We start from the raw sequence: 23,962 nt of genomic DNA, 5'->3' as shown, positions 1-23,962 counted from the left end.
ACCAGTAGCAGTTACGTGGGGTTTCAGAGCAAGAACAAAATCTTTCTTTCATATCTTTTCTTTGGACCTAAAGATTGAGCCAGATACTATCAAGATCATTTCAAGGTTAAATATGTGCATGTTTGATGTCCAAATACCATATGCTATGCTGAAGGCCTTCAGGAAGCTGTGAAAATGAGAAGCTTTCAGTTCTTCTCATGGCTTGTGGGCAAGACTAAATGGAGGATTAAGTTGATCTATTCTAATGGATAGTCCAAAGATAGACTCATAAATCCACATTCTGACACTTGAAGAACCAAGCTAACTCAGCAGAACTCAACAGCCAAATTCACAGCTCAGGATGACTCTAAATTCTAGATGTCCTTTCTCTGAAAATGTCATCAATTTTGAAGTATTGCAGCACAGCATATATTGCAACCAACCCCTGTTAGGACACTACAGTTAATGTCTGTAAGTGATTTATATAGTAATACTTCAGATTAAAAACCAAAATTCTTCTCTTCCTCTTGTCCTACTCTGAGAATGAAGAGTTGTGATGTGTCTGCTTTTTCTTTGGCCTCTCTGGTCAAAGATGTTAGACCTCCTGCTTCTCACAATGAGGCCTAGGGACTACCTGTGCCACCTTACTCCCTGCCATGAATTTGTAGGAAGCAGTAAGACCCTGTTACCTATGGAATTAGAGCCCAGATGTCGTGATGCTTGCAGACTGACACTTAACAGGGCAAGCAACATTGACTGTTTTACCATCAATCTTTTAGCTAAAGATCCGCACACAAGGAATGTGTGCAGCATACCTGAGGTATAATTTGGGAGAAAAGCTTTTCGCACCATCTTTCAGAATCAAGATAGAGGGCATTGTCCTCAGCTTCCTTTTACGCTGTTGTAATGGACAGTTTCTCTTCTCTCAGCCTTTTAGCCTTTATACCTACATTAGAATGTATTATACATTCTTTTTAAAACCCTGAACAAAGATGAGGGATAGAGGCCTGTAGGGATCAATTGTGCATTACCTATTGTTTCTCTGCATGAGGCTTTTATAACATAAGTCATTTATTTGATTGCTAGGTATGCTTTAAGTGGTTGGCTAGAAAGCTTTGAACTTCAGTGAAGTAAAAGAACCAAGCTGTTCATTTAATCAGCACATTTAATTCATCCTGCTTTGCATGCTGTGCCACACTGTCTTCTTTCCATATAAGGATTCTGTGGTATCTTCCTGCAGCACCCCTGCCTCTCTTCTACAAGCAGCCAAAGATGGCTTTGTGCATATTGCTTATATATATGCTATAGGCCCAACTCCTTTTTGGTATGCAATGTAGCAGCTACCTCCTTCTTATATATCTCTTCTTTTCAGGTGAGTTGTTTATATTCAAGGTTGCTTCCTTTCTTTTTTTTTTTCCTTCACACTGACTGAGAGCATGTTCTTAATTTATCTTGCTTTTAAATATTTATCTTTGCACTGTATAACTAAGTGGGAAGAGAATCAGCAAACTGAGTTTTGGTTATATTAAGAATTTATATCATTTTTAAGTGTCTTCTACCTTTAGATATTTCATTTTGTTTATTACTGTTAATTCATCACATTTCTCTTTAAGCAGCCATTGTTTAGAGTGCAATGAGGATTTTCTGATGCTATGCAAAAAATTTAGAAAAACCTTCAAGGAATAACTGAGGAGAGGGGAAAAATATTTCCTGTTTAGCAATCATATTATATTAAGAAAAAATATAGCATATTTGTTCCAATATTAAGGCTATCTATTTTTTCTCTCAGCCTCACTCACTCACATATGATACATAAATATGTAACCTGTAATTTTCAAAAAAATCAATAGGACCTTTTGTGTCACTTTCAGTTGTCTTTATTTTTTTTAATGTGATTTACCTTCATATTCAAAATTGTTTAAGTGCAGTGAGGTGCTTCAGAGCCTTCAGAAATTATCTACCACAAATGTAAGAAAAGGTACTTGATTATTACTTAGCATCTCTTCATGCCCTTTTTCAAATGAATGGTTTTCAGATAACCCATAATTTGCTTCAGCCACATCCTCTCCTCCATTCTAAGTCCTTCCCCTTCCAGATATGCAGAAAAAAAAAGTTAAAATTTGTTTATGGAATGATTGATCTATTCAGTGCTACTGTGACAAATGGGAAAGGAGGATACAGATTTAAGCCTTGCTGTTCAAATTATCTTCTCTTTTTCCAAGTGGAGGACTGAAGCTATCAGTGCTCACCTAGAGAGGCCAGGGGGCTGCCATGAGAAGCACTAGGTCCATGAAACCTGCCTTGTTACTCTGAATGTACTCTGCATGTCCCCCAGGGGCTCTGTGGCTCTCAAGAAAGTTCAGTTGCATTCTGCTTCCCCTCCCAAACCTCCCTCACGTGTGCTTCAGGTTGGCCTTGGATTGCATCAATTCATTTATATGGGCTGTCTGTCTGAGAGAGGTAGTCATCATTTGTGTCTTTGAAGACAAGCCTTGATAAGAATTTACACCCTGCTTGAAATTTCTTCTCTTTTTTATTTTGGGGGTTTTTTTGGTGTTAAAAGAGCACCATTGATCTCTTCACCCCTTGATGTGTCCCACTGGCAATTCCCCAGTCTGTAAATCCACAATCCGTTGTACAAAAGTCTACTCACCAAGGTCACCTTGTGCCTGTGTGCAGAGCCATCAGCTAAGTCCTTGTTTTAGAGGACAATCTGAAGGTGACCTTAGCAGCCTTAGTTAAATCTTGAAATCTACCCTCACACCGCAGTAAAACTTGGCAGAGCCAAACTGAAGGAACTGACTGCTTCAACTTCTGTCAGTGTCTGTGATCAGCGACCCCCGTGCTTACAGGGTTAAATGAGCTCAGATCAGCACATATTGCTATGAAGACAGTGAGGGCTAGTGAAGTTTCTGAGGTGTAAATGTTTTATATGCTATGGTTTCTTACTCTAATCCCAGCAGATGCTGTGTGTACATACAAAGGCATGTACAAATGAAGCCAAGTTTGCTGTAACCTCCCATTCATTTGCGAGCAACAAAGACCTCACTTTCAAATGTTGCTATGCAGATTTTAACTTCATTGAAATACAGGAATTTTTCTAGATTACATCAGCCAAAGCCACTCTTTGTTGTGGGACCTGGTGGTACTAACCATTATTGATATCATCCGACTTTTCAGATTTTATGTTCTTCCTTTTCAATCTTTCTTAGCTCTGCTGGTCAGTGTAGGAAAACACAGGGTTATTCCCCCAGACACACTCATTGTGATTGAGGCACAATTTTGGGCAAAGGGATAAAGTGATGAAAGGAGGCAGGATGGCAGCAGGTTGCCTTCCAAAAACCCTTCCACAGTTCTGCAATGTACACAGAGGTGTACTCAGCTGACCTCAGAGTCTGCCACAAGCCAAGCCCAGCATTTTTCCTTCTTCCTCTGCTCCATACCTTTTAAACACCTGGTGACCACCGCATTCATTCACAATTACTTGTTTGAAATTGCAGACATTAATTTCTGGCCATACATAGGAAATGTTTTATTCTTTTGATCTTTCAGTATGTTACTTCCCTCTACTCCATGATAAAGAGCAATTCTACTGATGAATTTTTGATTTTCTGATGCTTGTCCTGATAATCTTTCCATACAAAGATTACTATCTACCCAAACACCTGTTTAATGAACATGGTTGTGTCCTCTGACAGGGGTATTTACCCACTGAAGTCAGTGACAAAGTCCCAGTAAAACAACATTAAACTGGTTTTTTTGGTTTGTTTTATTTTTTGGTGGTTTTTTTGTTTTGTTTTGTTTTGTTTTGTTTTTTTACCAGAAGGAAGTTGTAACCTTTAAAATATGTTAGTGAACATGGTTCAAACAGTGTGCTTTAAAGACCTCACAGGCAAAGCGAGATAAACTTTAATTTTTGAAAGTTCAACATGAGCCCTAGGAGAGGGCTCTAGTTTGTTGAAATGCCACTGTGTTCAGTTTTCAATAGTATTAAAAAGTTTTACATCCAATCTCTATGTTTTACTAGAATGTTGTATTTATGCCTGCCTGTGTTGCTGTTAACTTCTGCAATACTCAGGCTTTTGAGGTCAGAGAAAACCAGATTTTAGTTTCCAGAACTGTGAGAGAGAAGAAAATCCAAATATATACTAGCTAGGGCTTGAGAGGCAAAGTTATATATATATGTACCCATATGAATCTATAAAGCCAGTCTTTTGATTTGTGAATCATGTAGCAGCACTACTGACATTCTGAATGAACACACAACCCTTTTTTTCCCCTTTAAAAAAAAATCTACTTTGTTTTTAATTGTCGAAATAAAATCTGAAGTCTAATGCCTCCCTCCATCTTCTGTGAGTCAGAAGGAATAAACCTGCAGTTTACTTGCTTGCAGTGTGAGTCAGCAGGACAATCCTGCCACCCTGTGCCAGACAGGATGTAGACAGGCAAATGGTTTTTACTGTTGTCTTTGGCTACTGTCAGCTCTCACAGAATGAATTTTATTCACTAGTACCCCAAAAGCAAAATGTGGTCAGACAAAATTAAAATTAAAATTGAAAATTTACTTTCCTGAGCTCAAAGGAAAAAGAAACAACAAAAAAACTACCAACCTTCCCAAAATCCCCAGTACCATTGCATAACTCCTACTCGACTAGTTAACCAGTTAGCATCAGTTAACCAGGATATAAAGATAGTTGCTATTTTGCCAATCTAGTTCCAGGTATCTGTGACAAAAGTCAGAAGTTCACATGTTCAACTGAAAACTAGGCCACATTTCAAAATTTCAGACCTCAATCCCTTGTGTTTGCAAGTGTATAGCCACACAGGGAAATTACTTCCAAAGAGGTATGATTGCAAGAACACAGTGGGAGAATCAAAATTTTATGCCTCAGTACAGTTCTAAATGTTTCCATTGCTTTGCTTCCAGAGAATAACAGGATAAACAACCTTAAAGACAAAATACTACTGGGATTTATATCAATTTTTTGTAAAATAATAGTAACAGAAGAAACATGTCCTTGATGTTTTAGTAAAACAATGCTGTCTTTCTTATGAAGTAGAGCTAAAATAATTCACATGATTGTCCTGGTACTTGCAGGCTTCATGAATCCTTAACAAGGATAGGTCATGATAATTTATCACAAGTGGCCTCAATAACCTGGTAAGATTTTTCAGTGATTACATTTAGGTATGATTTGTTTCAACTCCATCTCTAATACTCAAACACAGTATTTCAGGACTCAATTTATGTGCGTATAAGACTGAGTTTTTTTGAAAGAGTTGTTAATGCAAAATACCAAATGAGAAATATAACCCAAAATTATCTAAGACAACAGGACATAAAAGAAGCAATAGCCCAGTTCATTTAAACTTGGAAAAAAATGAATGCTAAAACAATAGAGGAAATGAAATCCAAAGGAGTGAATTTGACAAGTGAGGGAAACTTGGAAGTCATTCCTCATGAAATAGGTAGAAAGGGATTAAGAGCGACAAATGTGCAGTGCAATTTCATAATGAGATTTGACAGTAAAAAGTCAGGGTCAACTCAAAGTTCTTGAGAGTTGATTAATCAGAAGTTCCTTAAAATAGGGATGTCCTGTTGGCAGATATTTGCCATATATATTGTAAATATGAATCTGGATTTGCTATTTAAAAGAAAAGATGAAAAAATAAATAATCCTGAGTGATCCAGATTGCTGTAAAACTCTCAATATTGGTACAAAACAAAAGAACTTGACCATGCCTTTAAGAACTTCACTACTCCCAAAATGCCACTGTTGGGTAGGTGCTCTTTGGGGCTGGAGATGAGATGCTAGTCAGTAATCCCAGGTGCAAGAGCAGAGCCTCTTTGGCAGGCAGTGCAGTCCTGGCTTAGGGAACTGTCCTAGGTGCAGTGAAGAGGAAAGTATTAGATATGAGAGTCTAGGACGAAAAGAACTTGTTCAGCATCAGTATTGCTTGCTTAGCTATATTTTTTTATATTATTAAAAGCCCATCAGTGTAAAAAAGAAAAACAGAAAATGAGGAGACATGCGTATCTGCCGGTATCTGTTTCCTTATATACATATTCTTATATATAAGAATACAAAATAGCAAGCAAAAAAATTTTTAAGTGACAGCAAATTGCTCATTTACTTAAAAGTGCAATATACTCAAGCAGATGCTGTAGTTGTTTTAGTAAATTTTTTCATAACTCCCTTGTTTTATAGCTCTGTTTTTCAAATACCAGAGTTAGGATCAGCTGGATTGATTAGGGTCATTACTTGGAATTCCAGTGACAGTCTGGGCAATCAACATAAATTGGTGATAAACAGAATCATTTCTGTGGAAGCATCTGGAACATGAAAACAAGGGGATAATCAAAGGATGTGCAAGTGCAGTCTGTATTTTGCCTTTTATTGTTTCCATGAATATTATTTTCCTATAAAGACTTTTTTCCATCTCTTTTCAAACCCCTTTTTTTTTTTTGGATTGTTTTCACTGTGCATGTGTGGTAGCAGCTTTGAAGGATGATAATTTAATGGTGGGTTTCTCAGTGGGGAGAAAATTAAAATGTACAGCCTTTTGTCTATGTGGCGAGTTGTTAAATCACTTCCCACAATATGACACAGCTTGTGGCATTATACATGACATAAAAACTCTTCATTAACATGTGTCCTACTGTGAAAAATGTGCTATATTAGTTGGCCTGCCCATAAGTAAACCTTGTTGCAAGAGAGGATTTTGTACTCCTGTGAATAAGAATTAAATATTGAGATATACTTTATATTGTTTTATCTTTTCAAAAAATACAAGGAAGTTGCTTGGAAGATCTCTTTGCCCTTAGTGTCTAACACACTATTTTTATCTATTATTCACTGTTTTTTTTAAATATCCATTCTGCTTTTCTAAGCAAAAAACCTGGGAAGCCAGTATATACTACACACCAGAAAAGGGAGAAATGAGATTGACTGACTAGGAATTTACTCTCTTTTATGAATTCAGCATACCTTCAGCCAAAGCCCACCTTGCTTTGGATTAGGTCACGAACCCTCCCACAAATCCTCTGTTATCTGTCTCTGTGACAAAAGAGTCTGCAGTGTGTGCAATGCCAGGTGTACTGTGTGTGGTTACTCTGCTTAGGGCTGAGGTGTGCTGGCTGTGTAGGTACAGAAAAACACCCCACCTGGAGAGCCTTTTCTCTAAAGAGAGGGCCATCAGAACTCAAGTACAGGAGGTGCTGGGGAGGAGGGATAGAGAGCACAGTATTAACTTAGAGCACAGTCTTTTTTTATTTTTATTAATGCAATAATTTCATACTGGGCTCTTGCTACGCTGGTATTGGAAAGCAGTTTCGAGGTGCATTTGACAGCTGTCAAAAAAGCAGTTTGCAAAGATTGTGCCAAAGATGCAAAAACTGAAGACATCTGCAATCTGATTAACACAAATTGAGCATGCCCTGTAGGCTTCTGGCCCTTCATTGTAACTCCAACTAAAGTATGGAATAGTTATATTTTATGTAAAGTATGTAAAAATTAGAGTTTAAACTTTATGTCTTTTGCCAACAATATATTAATTTGACATCATAGACCATTATCCAATGGATTTGAATTTTAATGTCAGAAAAGAATTTTCAGACAATAACAGACACTTGGTATTCTTACTTGAAACAACACTGTACAGAAAAGGCACCAAACCTAACACATGGACTCTTCTAAAAAATATTTGTATATTACATGAAAGGTAAAATGTAACTCAAATTTAGCTCAGAGTTTTCAGCAGAGAACTCTGGATGGGAAAGCACTTCCATGGGCAGAGTAGGAACAGCTAGATAGGGCTGACTAGGAAGAAAATTCTGATTGATGAACATCTATAATGCCTTACCTCTCATCCTAATTACCACACAGAATTGTGCCATTATTAATGCTATGTCAGTTGTTATTGCATTCTACTAAATGCAGACCCAGAGTGGACATCACTGGGTAAGCATATACTTCCTTATTACAATTATGGTAATGGTATATCACCAAGAATGAATAATAATAAATGTCATAAACACACAAAGAACATCAGCTCTTACATCTTAAATGTTATCCCTGCTTTCCATCTTCTTTTTTTTTGTTTGTAAGTAACTTTTTGTAAAATTTCATATTTCCTTGCATAAGGTTATAAAAATGCACATATTAAAGATCAACTCAGTTTTATGTCCAAAAGAACTGGATTAATTTTGAATATCTTTAGAGCCTGTCAAAACTGAAATGTAACTCCAGGTTTTCTAAAATGAAGTTATGGCCTCTGAAGCTTGTAGTGAAGGATTTTTTCATTAAAGTAGATCCAATTCTTACCAGAGCAACAAAAATCTGTGGTGCTCTGGGTAATGTGCATTTTGACTAGCTTTCTGGCTGATAATGAACCAGAAATTTGTTAGTGTCACACTTGTCATGCAGCTTCTGCATCATCGGTCTATCTTCCTCCAAGGAAAGGTTAAATGTGTAGCCTTTCTTTGCATGGTGTGCTCTCTTTGGCTCTGCACAAGGAAGATAAAGCCTGTCAGAAGTGGTAAATAATCGGCATTGTTCTGGTTTCTTCAATGTCGGTGGTTTTTTTTCACAATCATAAGGCATTTTTCTTCATTTGCCCTTCAATCCAGACAGCAAACACAGTATTGTATAAACAACAACCGACACATCAGATACAGTCAGTCTTGAGCAATATTCATATATCCTGCTCTGTTGCAAGCATGGAGGGGTTGATGTATCCCATTTTTGCTATTATTTGTGTAAAGGAAACTTTCCTGTCCAACCATCCAGGAGCCACACCTGCCCCACCTGGGCTGGGACCAAAGCCTCTTCACAGCAGGTGGCTCCAGCGACCCTGCAGGTGCCCTGTTTGACTCCCTACACATCCCACACTCGCCCAGACAGACCAGGTTTCCTCATTGCCTCTCCTACCTTTCCCATAACAGAGTCTCAGACATCAAGAGCAGAGGCTCAGACATCTGTATCCTTAAAATGATTTAATCATGGTGCAGCAACAAATTAACAGCTTGAGCTGGTGCCTTTGAGGAGGGATGCCTAATAAAGATGCACTGGGCTTTTATACCCTCAGAGTCTAAGATCTCAAAAGTCTGGGGTCATCAGTTCCTGCTGTGTCTGATTGTCCAGTCACCTGGCTGACACCACAGGTTCCTGGGCCTTTTGTTGAGCAATGAGTAGCTCAGGTTTACTTTTCCTTGAGCTCCTGCCACCCAGAGTAAAATCTGCAGCTCAAACTGCCCTGCTTACCAAGCTATCCACACTAAACGTATCCTTAGCACATCCACTTCTCCCCAGATCCTTTTCCTCTGGCTCTGTTGGGATATTAAGTGTGGTGCAAGTTTATTTTTCTCATTTTTGTCCCCCTTTCATTGCTCTTCTCCATACATTTTCTGTGCTGCTGGGATGTTTTTGCCTATTCTCTATCATATGTTAATAAGCGTTTGCAGTCAGTGGGTGCCAGTGCCACCACTGAAAATAAATATCACAAATTCAATATATCATGAATTCTGGAGAGAAGTGAAGATGCTAGAATGTCCACTAGGTTTTAAACCCTCCTTGAGAATGATTGAGGTGCAATTTCTTCATTCCAGTCATGTGTTCATCTACATCAACTTTTTATTTTGATAATTATTGCATTTATCCATTGCTTCCCATGTTTTTCAGTAATGGCTTCAATAATTATTAAGGGGTTCATAAATGGAAGAGATAAAACTATTTGTATTAGCCACAATCCTGAAAGTTTTATGGCCTGCAGGTAAAGCACACCAGAAAATAAAACAAGTAGAAAAATTTCAAAAGTTGCAAATATCCAGATTTTCCTTGTCAGTAGAGGAGGAGTTTCTTAAAGATAGTTCTATTTCTGTGTCAGTTTAATTAAAATCTGGCAAACGTTAGCATATTCTTTTTATTATTACTGAAATTATTACTAAGTATTTCTAGTATATTCCTGCTATGTCAATAACTGTGGCCACAAAAAGTCTAATATTCAAGTATACCAGGACACTTTGCCTAGTTTTTTGCTAAGATTGCTTCAAATTTTTAATCTTAGTACTCTCTTGAAAATTCCACTTAGAGAGCTGAGTTGGGGTTTTGGTTGTTGGTTTATATATTTTGAAGTGGCTTGTCTCCCAATAATACTAGATTGTTTACTGGAGAACAGATGAAAAGCCTGAGGCCACCTCTCTCCCTGCCCATCCTGCAGCAAGGTCTAAGCACCCAGTGCAGAGCAGCTGGTACAGAGCCAGATTCCAAATGGCCATTAAGACTGAGCATTGCAGTCCTTTCTTTAATGTGCCGTAGAGAATAATCCTACTTATGCGTCATTTTCATCATATCCAAAAGATAAGTTTGAAAAAGAGAGGGATATGTAAACTCCAAGATGCTGGGGCATCCTTTAGGCACATAACTATCAGTATTGCTGGGAATAATAAGAGTTTAGGTGACATAGAGGGCATAGGAAAAAGAATGAAGCATATGATGTACACTGAAGTGTAAAGACCCTTGGCTGTATGAAGGAAACCTCAGACTCACTCTGTGGAAAAGCTGGCTTGAATGGGAAGTAGTGTCAGTGTCTTCACAGACCAGGAGAGTGGGAAAGGACTCATGGCATAATTCCATCATCTGAAAAGATGTCAATGATAGAGCTTCCCCTTACCATCCCTGTCTGTATTAGGGGTTTGAGAGGGCAGTGGTGTGTCTTCCCATTTCACAGGATGGAGACTGGGGGAAGAGGGAAAGAGATCCTTCCTTGCTTCAATTACAGAAGGAAAATGATGTCTCCTGACAAAGCTGGAGAGCAACCCTTCCTGCTCAGAGAGGCATGGACACTTGGCACACTCCTTAGAAAATAAAGGCAGGAAGTTCAACTGGGGACACTGAACACTTTTAGAAACCCCTCCAAACTCCTAGTTGCTTCTCTGATACTGCCTCTTACCAAATAAATAAACTGAGAAAGAACAGATAACCTGGGCTCCACCTGAGATCCCACCACTACACAGTGACCTCTAATAATTCAGCTAATGGACTTTGTAGTCACCATGCTGTAGATAAAGACAGGAGAATTATTTTAAGGATTAGTCAGTGCACTCAACAGTAACTTCAAAAAAAGTTTGATAGAGGTTTTTTTAATATGGTTTTGGTTTGCTAGAAGTTTTTCACATAGGTTTGGTGTTTTTTTATTTCTTTTTCCTGGCAAGATGATGCACCCCAGTTCATTGAGTATTCCTTTCATAAATCAAAACATCAGAAGTACAACATGTTTCCTGAACTTGCTGGAATAAACATTATACATAGTCCCCTCTGGAGCATTTTGGTTAGGGTGTTTGTCTTGCTGTTTGTGCATGTGAATTACTACATAATTAATCTAAAAGTCTGTAAAATCAGCCTCTCTACGGTAGGCAAGCATCCTTGCAGGACTTGGTCCAAAGAGTGGTGATTAGATTGAGGCTATCTAAAAGTTCGTATTCCTGGTATATTTACTCCATGGACATGCCTTTACTGAAAATATTTGCTTGCCTTCCATGTGGTCTGTGGGTGAAAACATCCCAATTTATATGAATATTTGCCCTGGACATAGGTGAGTTAGTAAAAAGTGATCATCTGAAGAGATATTCAGAGTAAACTCAAGATACATCGTCAGTGGGTGCAACCTGAAATATATTGAGTAGTGAGGTTGAAGATCTATTCCCAGCAGGCCATGTGGGAATAGATTTATATGCATATACACATGACCACATACAAACATATTGCAGACAAAAACACCTAGGACCCCCCAGAGTGCTCCCACAAACACCAAGAGCATCATCACCCTCACACTTCTCCCCTCCAAAACAGTGCAGCATCAAGATCCATTCATGAGAATATGTATCTGTGCAGACATACAGATTGTGGCTCCCTCCATCAACTGGGCTCATAACCTCAATCTGCCCAGTAGCTGCCCCTGGATCCCAATCTCCTCAGTTTCTGGCACCTGGACATAAGCCTCCAGTATTGACTTGCAGTGATGGGTTTCATGCTGGGATTTACTTGGAACAACCCTGAAAGGGACCTGGATGTGGTGTCCTGGTATTTTTCTGAGTCTTAATTTGGTAGTCTGCTTTAGCACACTCCTGCTCCACCAGGATAGTGTACATAGGCTTTGGATAATCTGATGTTTCCTGCAGTAGGCCTGAGAGCAGCCAGGGACAGGAAATTATTTGGGTTCTCTCTCCTGCCACAATCTCTCTGTGCTTCTTTTGGATGTATAGATGAGCTTTTATCACCTAATCCAATGTGAACAGGTTTCCACAGCAGTGGCATCAGAGCAGCTCCCCCATATTGCTCTGTGCTATCTACCTTGTTTTCCAGCATCTCAGCTGCCTCAGCCAGCTGGGGCTGCATGTTCCTGAGCCCCACTCTGTCACACTGCACAGCATTCCTTGCAAGCTGACCAACAGCACACGCAGGCCCCTTGCCATTGCTGCCTGGGCAGTTATTTGAAGATCTCTCTGCTTTAAGATAAGCCAAAAGCATTACTTTTGTTTGCATTCAGCTCTTTTTTGACAAGGGTCTGTTAGAATTGCAGTACAATGAGAACAAGCATGGTGTTGATCATGGAAAGTAATGGATCATTGCACTCCTCCATTAATCTGCCCCTCTGGAGTCTATACATTCTGAAAATTCAAGCATGATGCAGATTGCCTGCCTACCATAAAAATAGAAAGAGAAACATTTACAGGGTAAATTACTATTGACATACACCAGGTCACTGAGAGTGAACAAGAAATGTCTTTTTCAGCTTACTGCAAACACCATCTTTGCCTTTTCATGTCTTCAATCTTCCTGAAGCTGAAGTGCTTTACAAGTTTGTGTTTTGGATTAATCAGAAGCCTTGGTCATTTGTTCCTTGTATGCAAGCAACAGCAAAGTCTCTTTTTTTTTCAAGTGACCTATGTGTTGGCTTTGGTGGAAAGTTGTGGGAATTAAAACTACAGAGGCCAATAGTGGAACTGTATGTATAAAAGAAAACATAACAGTGATAAGCCTATTATATCCTTTGAATCAAGCTTCTGCTGATGTGGTGTTGGGTGTGAATACATTTGACTAATTTTCAGTCAGTTATATTTCTGCTCTACTGAGTCGTTTGCAAAATATAAGCCTTTGGATTTGCTTGCAAGGACAAGATCTCTTCTTGTTACTTAAAAAAATATAACTAAAAGATTAGACAAAAGCAAGACATATTAAAAAATGTCTATTTATAAGTTGCTTTAGTAATGAGAAAATTTGAATGCACAGATTTGTAGTTGTAGAATAAATAATCTGGTACCAGTAAAATGAAGGGACCTTACATTCTTAATGAAAGAAACTCATGTAAAGCTCTGGAGACAAAGTCTGCAAAACATGGCTGAATGAATGCTCTTTACAGTTGTGTGATGATATTTCTTCAGGCTGTATTTCAGTTCATCAGTTTATTCTATTTCAACTTCATCAGTTTATTCTATTTCAACTTTACAGATTATGTAAGTAATTACTTAATAAGTAAAACTTATAATCTTTACTGTATATTTTGCTTTCGTAATGTATTTGATTTCCTGCTGACATAAAGGGAATAAATTGGCTCCCAACTAATAATTGTTCAGAACTAAGCTCTTTTAGAGTCCTTAATGGACTAACATACTCTGACATTTGAGGTACTAGTATTTGCAAAATTGCTGTGGTGACAAATGCAGTTCGGGTTAAAAATCACAATAATAATTCTACTTTGCTTAACTACTCAGCATGATTCCAAAAGGACATTTCTGCCAAAGCGAATGCATGTTTTCCTTTTTTTCTGAGAAATGGTATCTTTAGTAAAATATAAGTGTATGGGTAAGTTTGACTTCTTTTTGGTCACAGTACCCTACACCTACTCAAATTACTATTAAAACATTTAAAGTAGCACAGTGTCCATTTATTGAAGAAAAGATCAGGTCAGGCCCAAGGGAACAATCTGTAGAACAAAAATTCTGGCACTTGCCTCAACTTCTTTTTGGTCATTGTGATAAAGTAAAACATTCCTAAAAGCAGTGATTCTTCCCTTTAAATTTCTCTGCCTGTCACTGCAAACCCATCAGATGTGGCCTAGAGGGGGTTTTTTGGCTCATGCAGGGAACCTGTAGGCAATGGCATTGGACCCAGGGTAACAGTGATAGCTCTAGCAGCTTTTGCCCATGGCCATCCCTCTGGTTTTGCAATAAGCAAAGCCAAATGGGGAGATTTGATCCATTTTGTGTCTTTCACTAGAATCAGTTGTCAGACTAGATTAGAAAAGATCATGATCTTTTTTTAGAATGTAAGACTTTGCAGACCAGGGTCTCAATAAGTAGAGATGATGGCTGTGTTATGAGAAGGGGTCACTAGTGAATGTAACAATGCAGACTAGCTTCCAAAACATTTAGGTGACAGATTTTTGAAGCTATTTCACCTTTTGTCAAAGAGATTTTGAGAAAAAAAATCCATCATATGGCACAGGATCCCTTTCCAGGGTGTCCTCTCATAACCGTGTAGTTATAGAAGTTAGTTTCTATTCTATTGCCATTTTCCTAAGCACCCTGTATTGTCCAAGGAGGGAGGGAGGGAGGAAACGGTGTGGGACAGGCTGGCAGAAAGAGGTATGCTCTCTGTCTTTTTCTCTCTCTATTGATCATTGATCCCACCAAAAACTTTGAGCCTAGAGCCAGACTTAGTCACAAGTTCAAGACAAAGCGTAAGTGCTTGGAGGAAGTTTCCTGCATCCTGTGTCACCATCAAGGGCACACACTGCTCCCAGTCAGAAAGTGGTGACCAGCAGCATCACTCTTGGCTGAGCTAGGAGACAGCCATGGAGCTTTCCTTCTACAGAGCAGACCTGGGTACCAGCAGAATGGTGGCAGGCAGAAACTGACAGGTACCGCGAGTGTGGTTCCAAGTCACCCATTATCGCTCCACTCAAATAAAGCACTCTAAGCTGTTTTACCACCAGCACTCATGGTCCCTATGGTGTTTTAAGGCCTCAGATACTTCCATTCAGCTGCAGTTGTGGCTAAGGCATGTGCAATTTAAACAGAAGGTAAGTCAGAGTTCAAACTCAGCCCCTGCCCATGGCTTAATGCACAATGGAAGTGTTGCTGACCTTCTGGTGGATAAAAGACCTGCAGAGGAATGTGCTGGAGAGAAACAACAAAAGGAAGACAGATTAGCTCAGAAATTTTTGATGTTTTCCTGCTAAATTTACATCCTGATCTCAAAAGTAAAAGATAAGAAATTAATACATTGCTGATTTTCTTTCAGAGCTCTGTTTTTAGATTGTAAGGTTTGTATTAAAATGTGAGAATGGGAGAAAATATAATCTCTTCTTTCTAAAAGTAAAGGAAGAATATTGATGGCAGGAGAAAATATTATTTTCAGCAAGCAAAAGTAAACCCTGTGTTGATACTATCTCTGTAACAGTAATACCTGACAGATAATCCTTAGCTTATTTGAAATCTATAATTAAACAGAGTCATGTTGCCCTGGTTGTCAAAATCAGTATTGTCTCTTTTGTCTTTTTGCAACTCTGCTTGAAATTAAGGAGAATTTGCTTTGCTTTGACTCCTCTCTCTCCCTTTCTCTTTTAAGGTCAACTCAAATCAAAACGTATTCTTGGGATAATGCCCAGGTTATTTTGGTTGGCAACAAATGTGACATGGAGGATGAACGAGTAATCTTCACTGAGAGGGGAAAACATTTAGCAGAGCAACTTGGTAAGAAATGACACAACAAAAGCTTTGTGGTTGTTTGTGAGAATGCACAAATTAATTTAATTTATAGCTTACAGAACTTGCAAATACATGTTCATGACACATTCATTGTAAAGGCATAGTCACACACTGCTTCTTTTATTTCTACAGCCTTTTTGACATGGAGCAAGAAAACAAGTAAATCAAAAAACCCCAAGCAATGTTTTTTTTTTCCTCTCCCCTCAAAAAAAAAAAAAAAAAAAAAAAAAAAAAAAAAAAAAAAGAGAAGAAAGAAGATATTGCAGAAAAAGCTTACTAAACCTTTTTGCAACTTGAGTAGATTTGGGTTATGATTAGCAATACCAATAATCCAGAATAGAAATATGCTGCTGTCCAACTCAACTCCCACTTCTAACACTTCTTCTGCTGATCTACTGTACATTTACAGAACTGTAGATATGAACTTTTTTCATAAAGTCTCCCTCTGGTAAGCAAATTCTGTACACACAGAAAATTGCCAAGCTGTGAGGACCTTTGTTGTTTCTGTTTCTACACAACAGTGTTATCCTTTCATGCCATGAAATGTTTTTGGAGTGACACTGGCCAAACTTTAATGGCAAATCTCCAGAGCATCATTGTAATACTAATACCAAGGCTCTTTTTTCCTTCAAATTTCCTGATCTCTGGAGAGTAAGCTCAGCAGGTGTGTAAATCAAACTCTGGAGTTGTTAGAGGTCAATTTATGTACAAGGAATCATAAATTATGGGCATGGATTTGTTATTGTTTTTAAAACTCTGTGTAGTAAAAGCTCAGTCTGGTCAAAATATGTGTAACCAAGATCTCCTTGTCACTATTCCTATATAGGTAGGTAGAAGAAAGGATGTTTTAGTCAGGGATCCAATCTCATGCTGGTGATTCTTAAGTCATGTATATTCATAGGTCAATGATCTTATTTTTAAAAAAATACTGTTTCCCACTTGTACAATTACTTTTCCTGGTAAATAATTTTATCAGAATTCCTATTGAATCTATCTTAATAAGTGCTGCATATGTGTAAAAGAACTTCTTGAATGAATATGTTAACAATTACTGTAAGTTAGTCTTTGAAAGATGGCAGGAAATATTTAACAGAAGGTTATATCCAGAAAACTTACCAATATTCGTAAAGAATTGCATTCTCAAACTGATTGCAACCAAACCATTAACAGAGGATATTTATCTTTGCAGAAATACCTGTCATATTTTTATATATATTTTTCTTTATATGTTCTTCCCATTTCTAATGTTTACTCATTCTCATTGCACTAGGAGATAGGAATATGTATTCATTGCACAAAGAGATCCCAAAAACATAACTGTATACTTTTACCATGAATTTTTACAAGGTGCTGAAACATTTAGCAACAACCATAAATTTTCACTATAGAATTTGAATTTTTTTAAAGTCACAAAAAAATCTGAATTTCTATGCTTTGAACCATATTCCTTCAAAAAAAAATGCAATGAATTGACAAAGCATCCCCAAGGTCATAAATTTATCAAGACAAGAAGGAACTTTGCATGTTTTACAGTCAGGAATCCTCAGATGTAATAACCTATGCTTGAAAAAAAGGAAAAAGGGTAATGAGATAGATAACAAAACTCATGTTTCAGTCTTTAAAGCAAATTCTAACTCCTGGGATTTAAAATTCAATCTTTATAGAAGAAGATTATCCTCTATTTCCATATTTATCTACTCAGGGGGTTTCTTTTCTCAGATATATATCCTGTGGCTATCTCAAGGGTAGATGATTATATTAGATAACTTGTGTCTCTGATCCAGTCATTTACTGTAGTCAGACTGCACACACAAATGTTTACATGTTTCTTGTACAGCTACAATAATTTCTTAAATCTGCCCTGAGAGTAGATGAGGTGATGTCAGGAACAGCAGAATACTTTTCCTTAACTGCAGTAATTGCTGGCCTTGCTGGCTGGTTTGGAGGGCACCCATTGTGTTATACACATGGGACTATCTTTTGTTTCTCTGGCAGTAAATTGATAACATCTCTTACAGACAAGTTTTAAAAATAACAATATAGATTTTTCTATCCAGGCAGACATTTTAAAACTGTGGGCCCTTTGAACACAGTGTTGATCACAGACACAAGCCAATAACATTCACAAGTGCTGTACAAAAACTAGACTGTGACACCGTCTGTTCTCAAGTGTGGTTTTATTTTCAGCCCTTGTTTATTTGAAGTCCCTGAGAAAATGAACACATCCACCTTCTGGGGTGACTATTCAGAAGGTCAAAAAGAGGACTGGGAGTTTAACCCTCTGGGGAACACGGTGTTTTGTTGAGAACAGTGTTATTGGAAAATGGAGACTCCTTTTGGCTCCTGACCTCTCTGAAAAGTGTGGCCCTAAAGTTTAATAACAAGGTGTAATCATTCATTTCTTTGAATCACTGTGCTGGCTTTTTTCTCAAGTGTAACCCAAACAAGAAGTTTAAATGAACCAACAATAAGTCTCATTACTGTTGGAGGAGGTCTGCTGAACTACCCTGTGGTACATCTGCATAACTTTTTCATGGCACTACTCAAAGTTCACAAAAGAATGAAGGAATAGTTAGGAACCCAGACCTGACCTTGAAGAAAAATTACAGAATTTTTATGAAGTCAGAATCTGTCATGTTTGCTTTGAAGATTTTTTTAAAATTTATTTTTAATAACATGACACTGGCAACACCACTATGGATCATAGCTACAAGCAGTATTGTAGGTATTTTGTAAAAGATGTGAACTGGCAAACATGCAGTGATACTTTCTCTGACCATAGAAAATTATATTTGTGGTTGTCATGAACCAAATGCAATACATTTATATTCAATAGGCCTTTTGTAATTTTTTTGTGTGGATTTGTACAATGATGTCTTTGAAGCCATATAGTCATACCACCCACAACATCCTTTAAATATGCACAGTTTATCTGTTATCTACTGCTCCTTTGAATTGGCCCCCTGATAGTTTAATTTCATTTTTCTTCACTATTATATTCTTACAAAGAGTATACAATTGTTTGCTATTACCTGCTCTGTAACTCTGTGGGTTTCAGAGAGCTCTGTCATATTCCCTTTTTATCCAAAAGGTAATTCCCAGAATATTTAATTGTTCCAGGCATAAAGACACAAAGACATCCATTAGTCATTCCTTATCATCCTATTCAGTACTTTTATAAAATGTTTTTTTCAGCAATCAGTTCATGGTTTTTTAACACAATAGCATCATTAACAGGTTAAGGTTAGAATGAAATGAAAATAGATGAGATCAAGTCACATAACCTTTCCTCATATAAATATTATTCCAAGAATGCGTAGAAATGTGACAAACCAGGCAATAGAGAGAAATAATTATTACAAGGTTATTATTGATTAGGTAATGACAGTAAATGCATTTAAAGTTTATTCACTAATCACTAACAAAAAAGAGTATGGAATGTAATTCTTATGATATTTTCTCTCTTCAGGAATATTTGCTCTGAGCAGTACATGGATTAGCTATGGATATAGTCAGCACTTACATGCTTTAAAGCATTTTAGTAAAACAAGGGTTAGAACTTCTTGTGAGCAAAATGCATGCACTCTTGCCAGCTGAATTGCTCACACAGTTTTCTGAGATATTGCTCTCATGCCTTTCAGCAAAACTCATACATTCATACAAGTTTGGTGTCAATTGTCAGAAGAGAAATAAAAGGAGTCACAGGTGGCTTGATGTCTTCTTGTTTCTTCTATCCACAGTCTGTATGATATAGTGATATTGTAACCTACATTCCAGCTAAGGACTAGCAGGGAGAGGTGTGCACAGGCCTTTGAATAGAGTCTGAATAACTGCACAGGAAATGGATAGCTGCATACGCAGTTTGACATAAAGTTTTTCCATTTATTTGGGACATTCTACTGTGCCTGTTAATTAGATACATCAACTTTTATGTGTTCTTTGGTTTCTCAAGTTCTTCTTATGCTTTGCCATCCAGGATCAACCATGGCTGGGGGCATGCATCATATCTAAGCATGCCCTAGGTTGCACTTGCCTGTTTTCTAAATTTATCCTGGCATCCTATTTCTCCTAGAGGCCAACATCCAATGTCAGAAAACAAAATGAAATGTGCTCACCCAGAAAGGTGCTCACATTCTCTTCTGCAAGGGGCAGTAGAAACCAGGCCTCACACCGTGTTCAGGGAACCTGCAAAGGCCTCTGAATATTATGTGTGTCATGGTCAGCAGTGCCTGTGACTTCAGTGCACCTCCACAGCTTGTCACTCAGAGAGATTGTAATTTTTACATACCTTATCTCCATATTTTCTCTTATCATTTGGGTGACTGCCTCCTTTAAGTCTTTACTTTCACCTTCCTTCCTTCCTTCCTTCCTTCCTTCCTTCCTTCCTTCCTTCCTTCCTTCCTTCCTTCCTTCCTTCCTTCCTTCCTTCCTTCCTTCCTTCCTTCCTTCCTTCCTTCCTTCCTTCCTTCCTTCCTTCCTTCCTTCCTTCCTTCCTTCCTTCCTTCCTTCCTTTTTCTTTTCTTTTCTTTTCTTTTCTTTTCTTTTCTTTTCTTTTCTTTTCTTTTCTTTTCTTTTCTTTTCTTTTCTTTTCTTTTCTTTTCTTTTCTTTTCTTTTCTTTTCTTTTCTTTTCTTTTCTTTTCTTTTCTCTTTTCTTTTTTTTTTCCTTCTCTTCTCTTCTCTTCTCTTCTCTTCTCTTCTCTTCTCTTCTCTTCTCTTCTCTTCTCTTCTCTTCTCTTCTCTTCTCTTCTCTTCTCTTCTCTTCTCTTCTCTCTTTTCTTTTTCTTTCTCTTCTTTCTTTTCTTTTTCTTTCTCTTCTTCCTCTTCTTCCCCTTCTTCTTCTTCTTCTTCTTTATTTTTTCTTTATTTTTCTCTTTTTTTTCAACTTCATTGTTTTTTCTCTCTCTCTTTCTCTTGATTCCCGGTGCTTTGACAAGAATTTCCACCAAAAACAAGAACAAAATTCTTACTTCAAACAGAATCATCCTTCCATGACTATTTAGTTTTCATTTTGTTCTTGGCTCATATATTTGTGTAGGTAATGGTTTTGCCAGGGAGACAACAGAGACAGGATTGAGCTGTGAATACATATCTTCAAATTAAACCATTTAGCATGCCAGTAGGCCTGAAAGTGGGGCATTTGTCAGTGTTGGTGTCAGGTCCTAGAGAGGATGCAATTGTGGTGGTCAGACCCAGCCTGCAAGAGCAGACCTGCTGCTGGGATGGAACAGGAACAGGAGTGGAACAGCCCTGAATCCTTCCAGGGCTGGGGCACAAGGCAGCAGCTCCCCAGCATCAGGACTGGGGTGCACCTTCACTGGCCAGGGGTAGGAGCTCTGGGGAGTAGCACGTGCATTAGGCATCTGTGGGCATGCTGTGTGTACGAGGCAGCTGTGAGTTTAGGCACTGAACTGAAGAGGCATTTTTAGTGCTGTAATTTTGGCATGTAAATGAGGAAACAAGTGGGAGCTGACACCTCAGCACACACAGTTTGCTAGAACAGTGAGTTCTGTTTTGCCTCTGTGGCTGACTGGAGGCTGTGGTGCACAAGGCAGGGTGACCCACAGCTTAGAGAGCACAGACATATGGCTGCATCTAAATTTGCATTAAAAATGAAAATAATTGGGTTGTGCCGCAATATGCTGGTTCAAACTTCCATCCTGCTCTGTTTTTTAGCTTTTTTTTAATGGGCAAATGTTAGTTCCAGGGAAAAGAGACAGACTGACAGCACTGACAAATACCAGTCTTCTGTTTAGCTACAACACAGACAGAGTATTGGCAGAGCAATTACAGGCTCCTGTCCCCAGGATGTTCTTTTACTGAGAGGAAAGCCAACCTGCCATTGCTTTCAGCTACTGGGAGCTGCATTACAGCAAAGTTATTTAATAACAATGAGGAACAAAGGTTTGCTCAGCCCATATCTCCTGTAAACACACACACAAAAAAATATTTGCCAGAAATCTAGTTTAGTGCCCAAATGCACTCATTTAAAAGGTATCTGGAAACGAAAATCAAAATCAATACAACTGGTATTTATATGAAACCTTCTGTTCTGAAAGACTGGAAAACGAGATGTTAGCTAGAACATGACCAGTAGCAGCCCCTTGAGTCTCCCCATTCTGCCACAGCTGACAGTCCCCCTTTAGCTTTGTTTTTGTAATAAATTCAGCCATCCTAAAGACTGGATAAATTCCTTAGCATTCTGATAACAATGTTTGTCTTCCTGTTAATTCTCTATCTTGAATGATGATAGAGCACTGCTCTTCACTGAGATAATGTTAGCAGAGTCCAGTTCTGAGGCTTGATTTTTTTTAATAATTTTCTGATCGTAGCCCAGCACTTGGGCTTGTTAGGATAGCAGAGATCCCATCCTATTGATCTAGAGAGCAAAGCACAGCAAACCAGAACTTGCCATAACCAGAGAGTTGCTGATGTAGGAGATACTTTGAAGAACAGCAGTGGTCTCCAGCTACTTTCAGCCCAGTTCCCTAGGAGAAATGACCTTTCAGTCATGCCATGTGTGTCCTTTCTCTCTTTGACTAAAAAATATTGACAGTTCTGAGGAAGTGGACATCTGAGCAGAGAAGAAAGGTCCTGCAGTTGCCTTGACTGACAGCATATAATGTGAATGCAAAACTTATTAGATACTATTCCTAGCAGGCAAGAAGGTAAGTGCCTGCCAATGCCTGCTCAGAACTACCCACAGATTGCAATTTTAAGAAGATAAGGCCTGATTAATACCTCTCTTTTATATACAATGATATTATTAAATTATTAATTCCCATGACTTCCTGGAGGTCGCCTTTTACACCCTACTCTTACAAAGGGAGCAGCTTCCTGCAGCCATTTCTTGCTCTGATGCTGAAATCTCCTACTACTCCTCACAATTCTGGATTGAACAAGACACTGACAAAAGCAGCACTAAGGACCACAGTTCAAGCTTGTCTTCATGAAAATTTAGAAGGATAGTTAGTGAGGGAACATACCCTTGTGGACATCTGTAAAATGTAACATATGGGGTGATAAATTAAATTGTCTTAATTGTAGAAAAACACTCTGAAACCAAAATGCCTCCTGATCAACTTGTGAAACATCAGCACAGATCTTGTCTGTGTTGTCTGTGGAAATATTCTTAAAGTTTGCTGTCTAGCCTGTGCTCTTAATGTCATGTTTTCTCAGGAAGATGAGGGAGTGCAGAATGTTCTTCTCTTTGCATATGACTGTGCTTTCTGGGCTTTTTTCTTTCCTGTGTTTTGAAAGCAGACATAAAAAAGTGTTAATGAGCAGTTATGAAGGAGCCTCTATAGAGCTAGCACACATGTGAGGCAGGGAGGGTACAAAGTCAGTAATTCTGGCTGGGTTTATGATTCAGGAAAACCATCTAAATGCTCTGTGTGCATTGTAGATCACCAGGTGAACAACAGAACCGTGCCAATGGCCTGTCTAGCTCTGCTGCTGTAGTGCTCTGTAGGAGCTGCCAAGAGCTTGCCAGCCTTCTTTGAGTCAGTAGTAGGGAAAGAGGGAATCAGCAAAGGAAAACAGAATTAAACACAAAATAAGCATTTAAAATATCATGTTCCATACATTTTGTACATATGTTCAGGCAACACTTTGGTGTGTTGAATTTTCTGAGTTTCAGCTCTGTTCTCCCTGACCTACCCACTTACCCCTTGGGCTTGTCATGTCTTTGCAATAATCTCCTCTGCCTGGCCTCATCCCCATCAGCAGTACAGATCATCACACGTGGTGGGAACACGGTGTTCTTTGAGCTCTGCTTCCCTGGGCAGCACCAGATAGCTGTCTCACTTCACACTTATACCCCCATGGAAAATATTTTATCTCAATTAATAATGAGCAGTGGAAAAAAACTTGAAAAAAGTACTAGAAGTCATAGAACTTAGGCTGTCATATGCAGGGATTTATGAAGCTTAGGGTGTTTAAGAGCCATTAGTAAAATAATTGCAAGATGAGTCAGTAGAGAAGGAGGTGCCGTGGGGAAAAAAGATCTGCAAAATATTCCACAAGAAAATGAAAACAAACAGAATTCTAAACCTGATTCCAAAAACACCCTGCTAGGAAAAATTCTGTATAGCTCATTGAAACTGTTCCACAGGCAAGGTTTTGGTTAAGCAAACAAACCAGCCAAAAGAACCAACCTAATTTGTTGGGGGATCTTGCACAAGGTAATACTCCCATGAGAAATTGAATCCCTTGCC

The 23,962-nt window shown here is 38.4% G+C and overlaps 1 protein-coding gene across 1 annotated transcript in view; it reads left to right on the top strand.

Annotated features, from left to right (window-relative positions):
• RAB3C (RAB3C, member RAS oncogene family) overlaps positions 1-23,962 on the top strand; it is a 129,165-nt gene that overhangs the window by 93,872 nt on the left and 11,331 nt on the right. The window contains exon 4 of the mRNA XM_054652344.2: positions 15,609-15,733. Coding sequence (XP_054508319.2) covers positions 15,609-15,733 — 125 coding nt within the window. The remainder of the gene's footprint in view (positions 1-15,608; positions 15,734-23,962) is intronic.

This window comes from Agelaius phoeniceus, chromosome Z (genome assembly GCF_051311805.1).
Source record: "Agelaius phoeniceus isolate bAgePho1 chromosome Z, bAgePho1.hap1, whole genome shotgun sequence".
In the NCBI taxonomy this organism is placed as follows: Eukaryota; Metazoa; Chordata; class Aves; order Passeriformes; family Icteridae; genus Agelaius; species Agelaius phoeniceus.
This window is presented reverse-complemented; position numbering and strand designations above follow the sequence as displayed.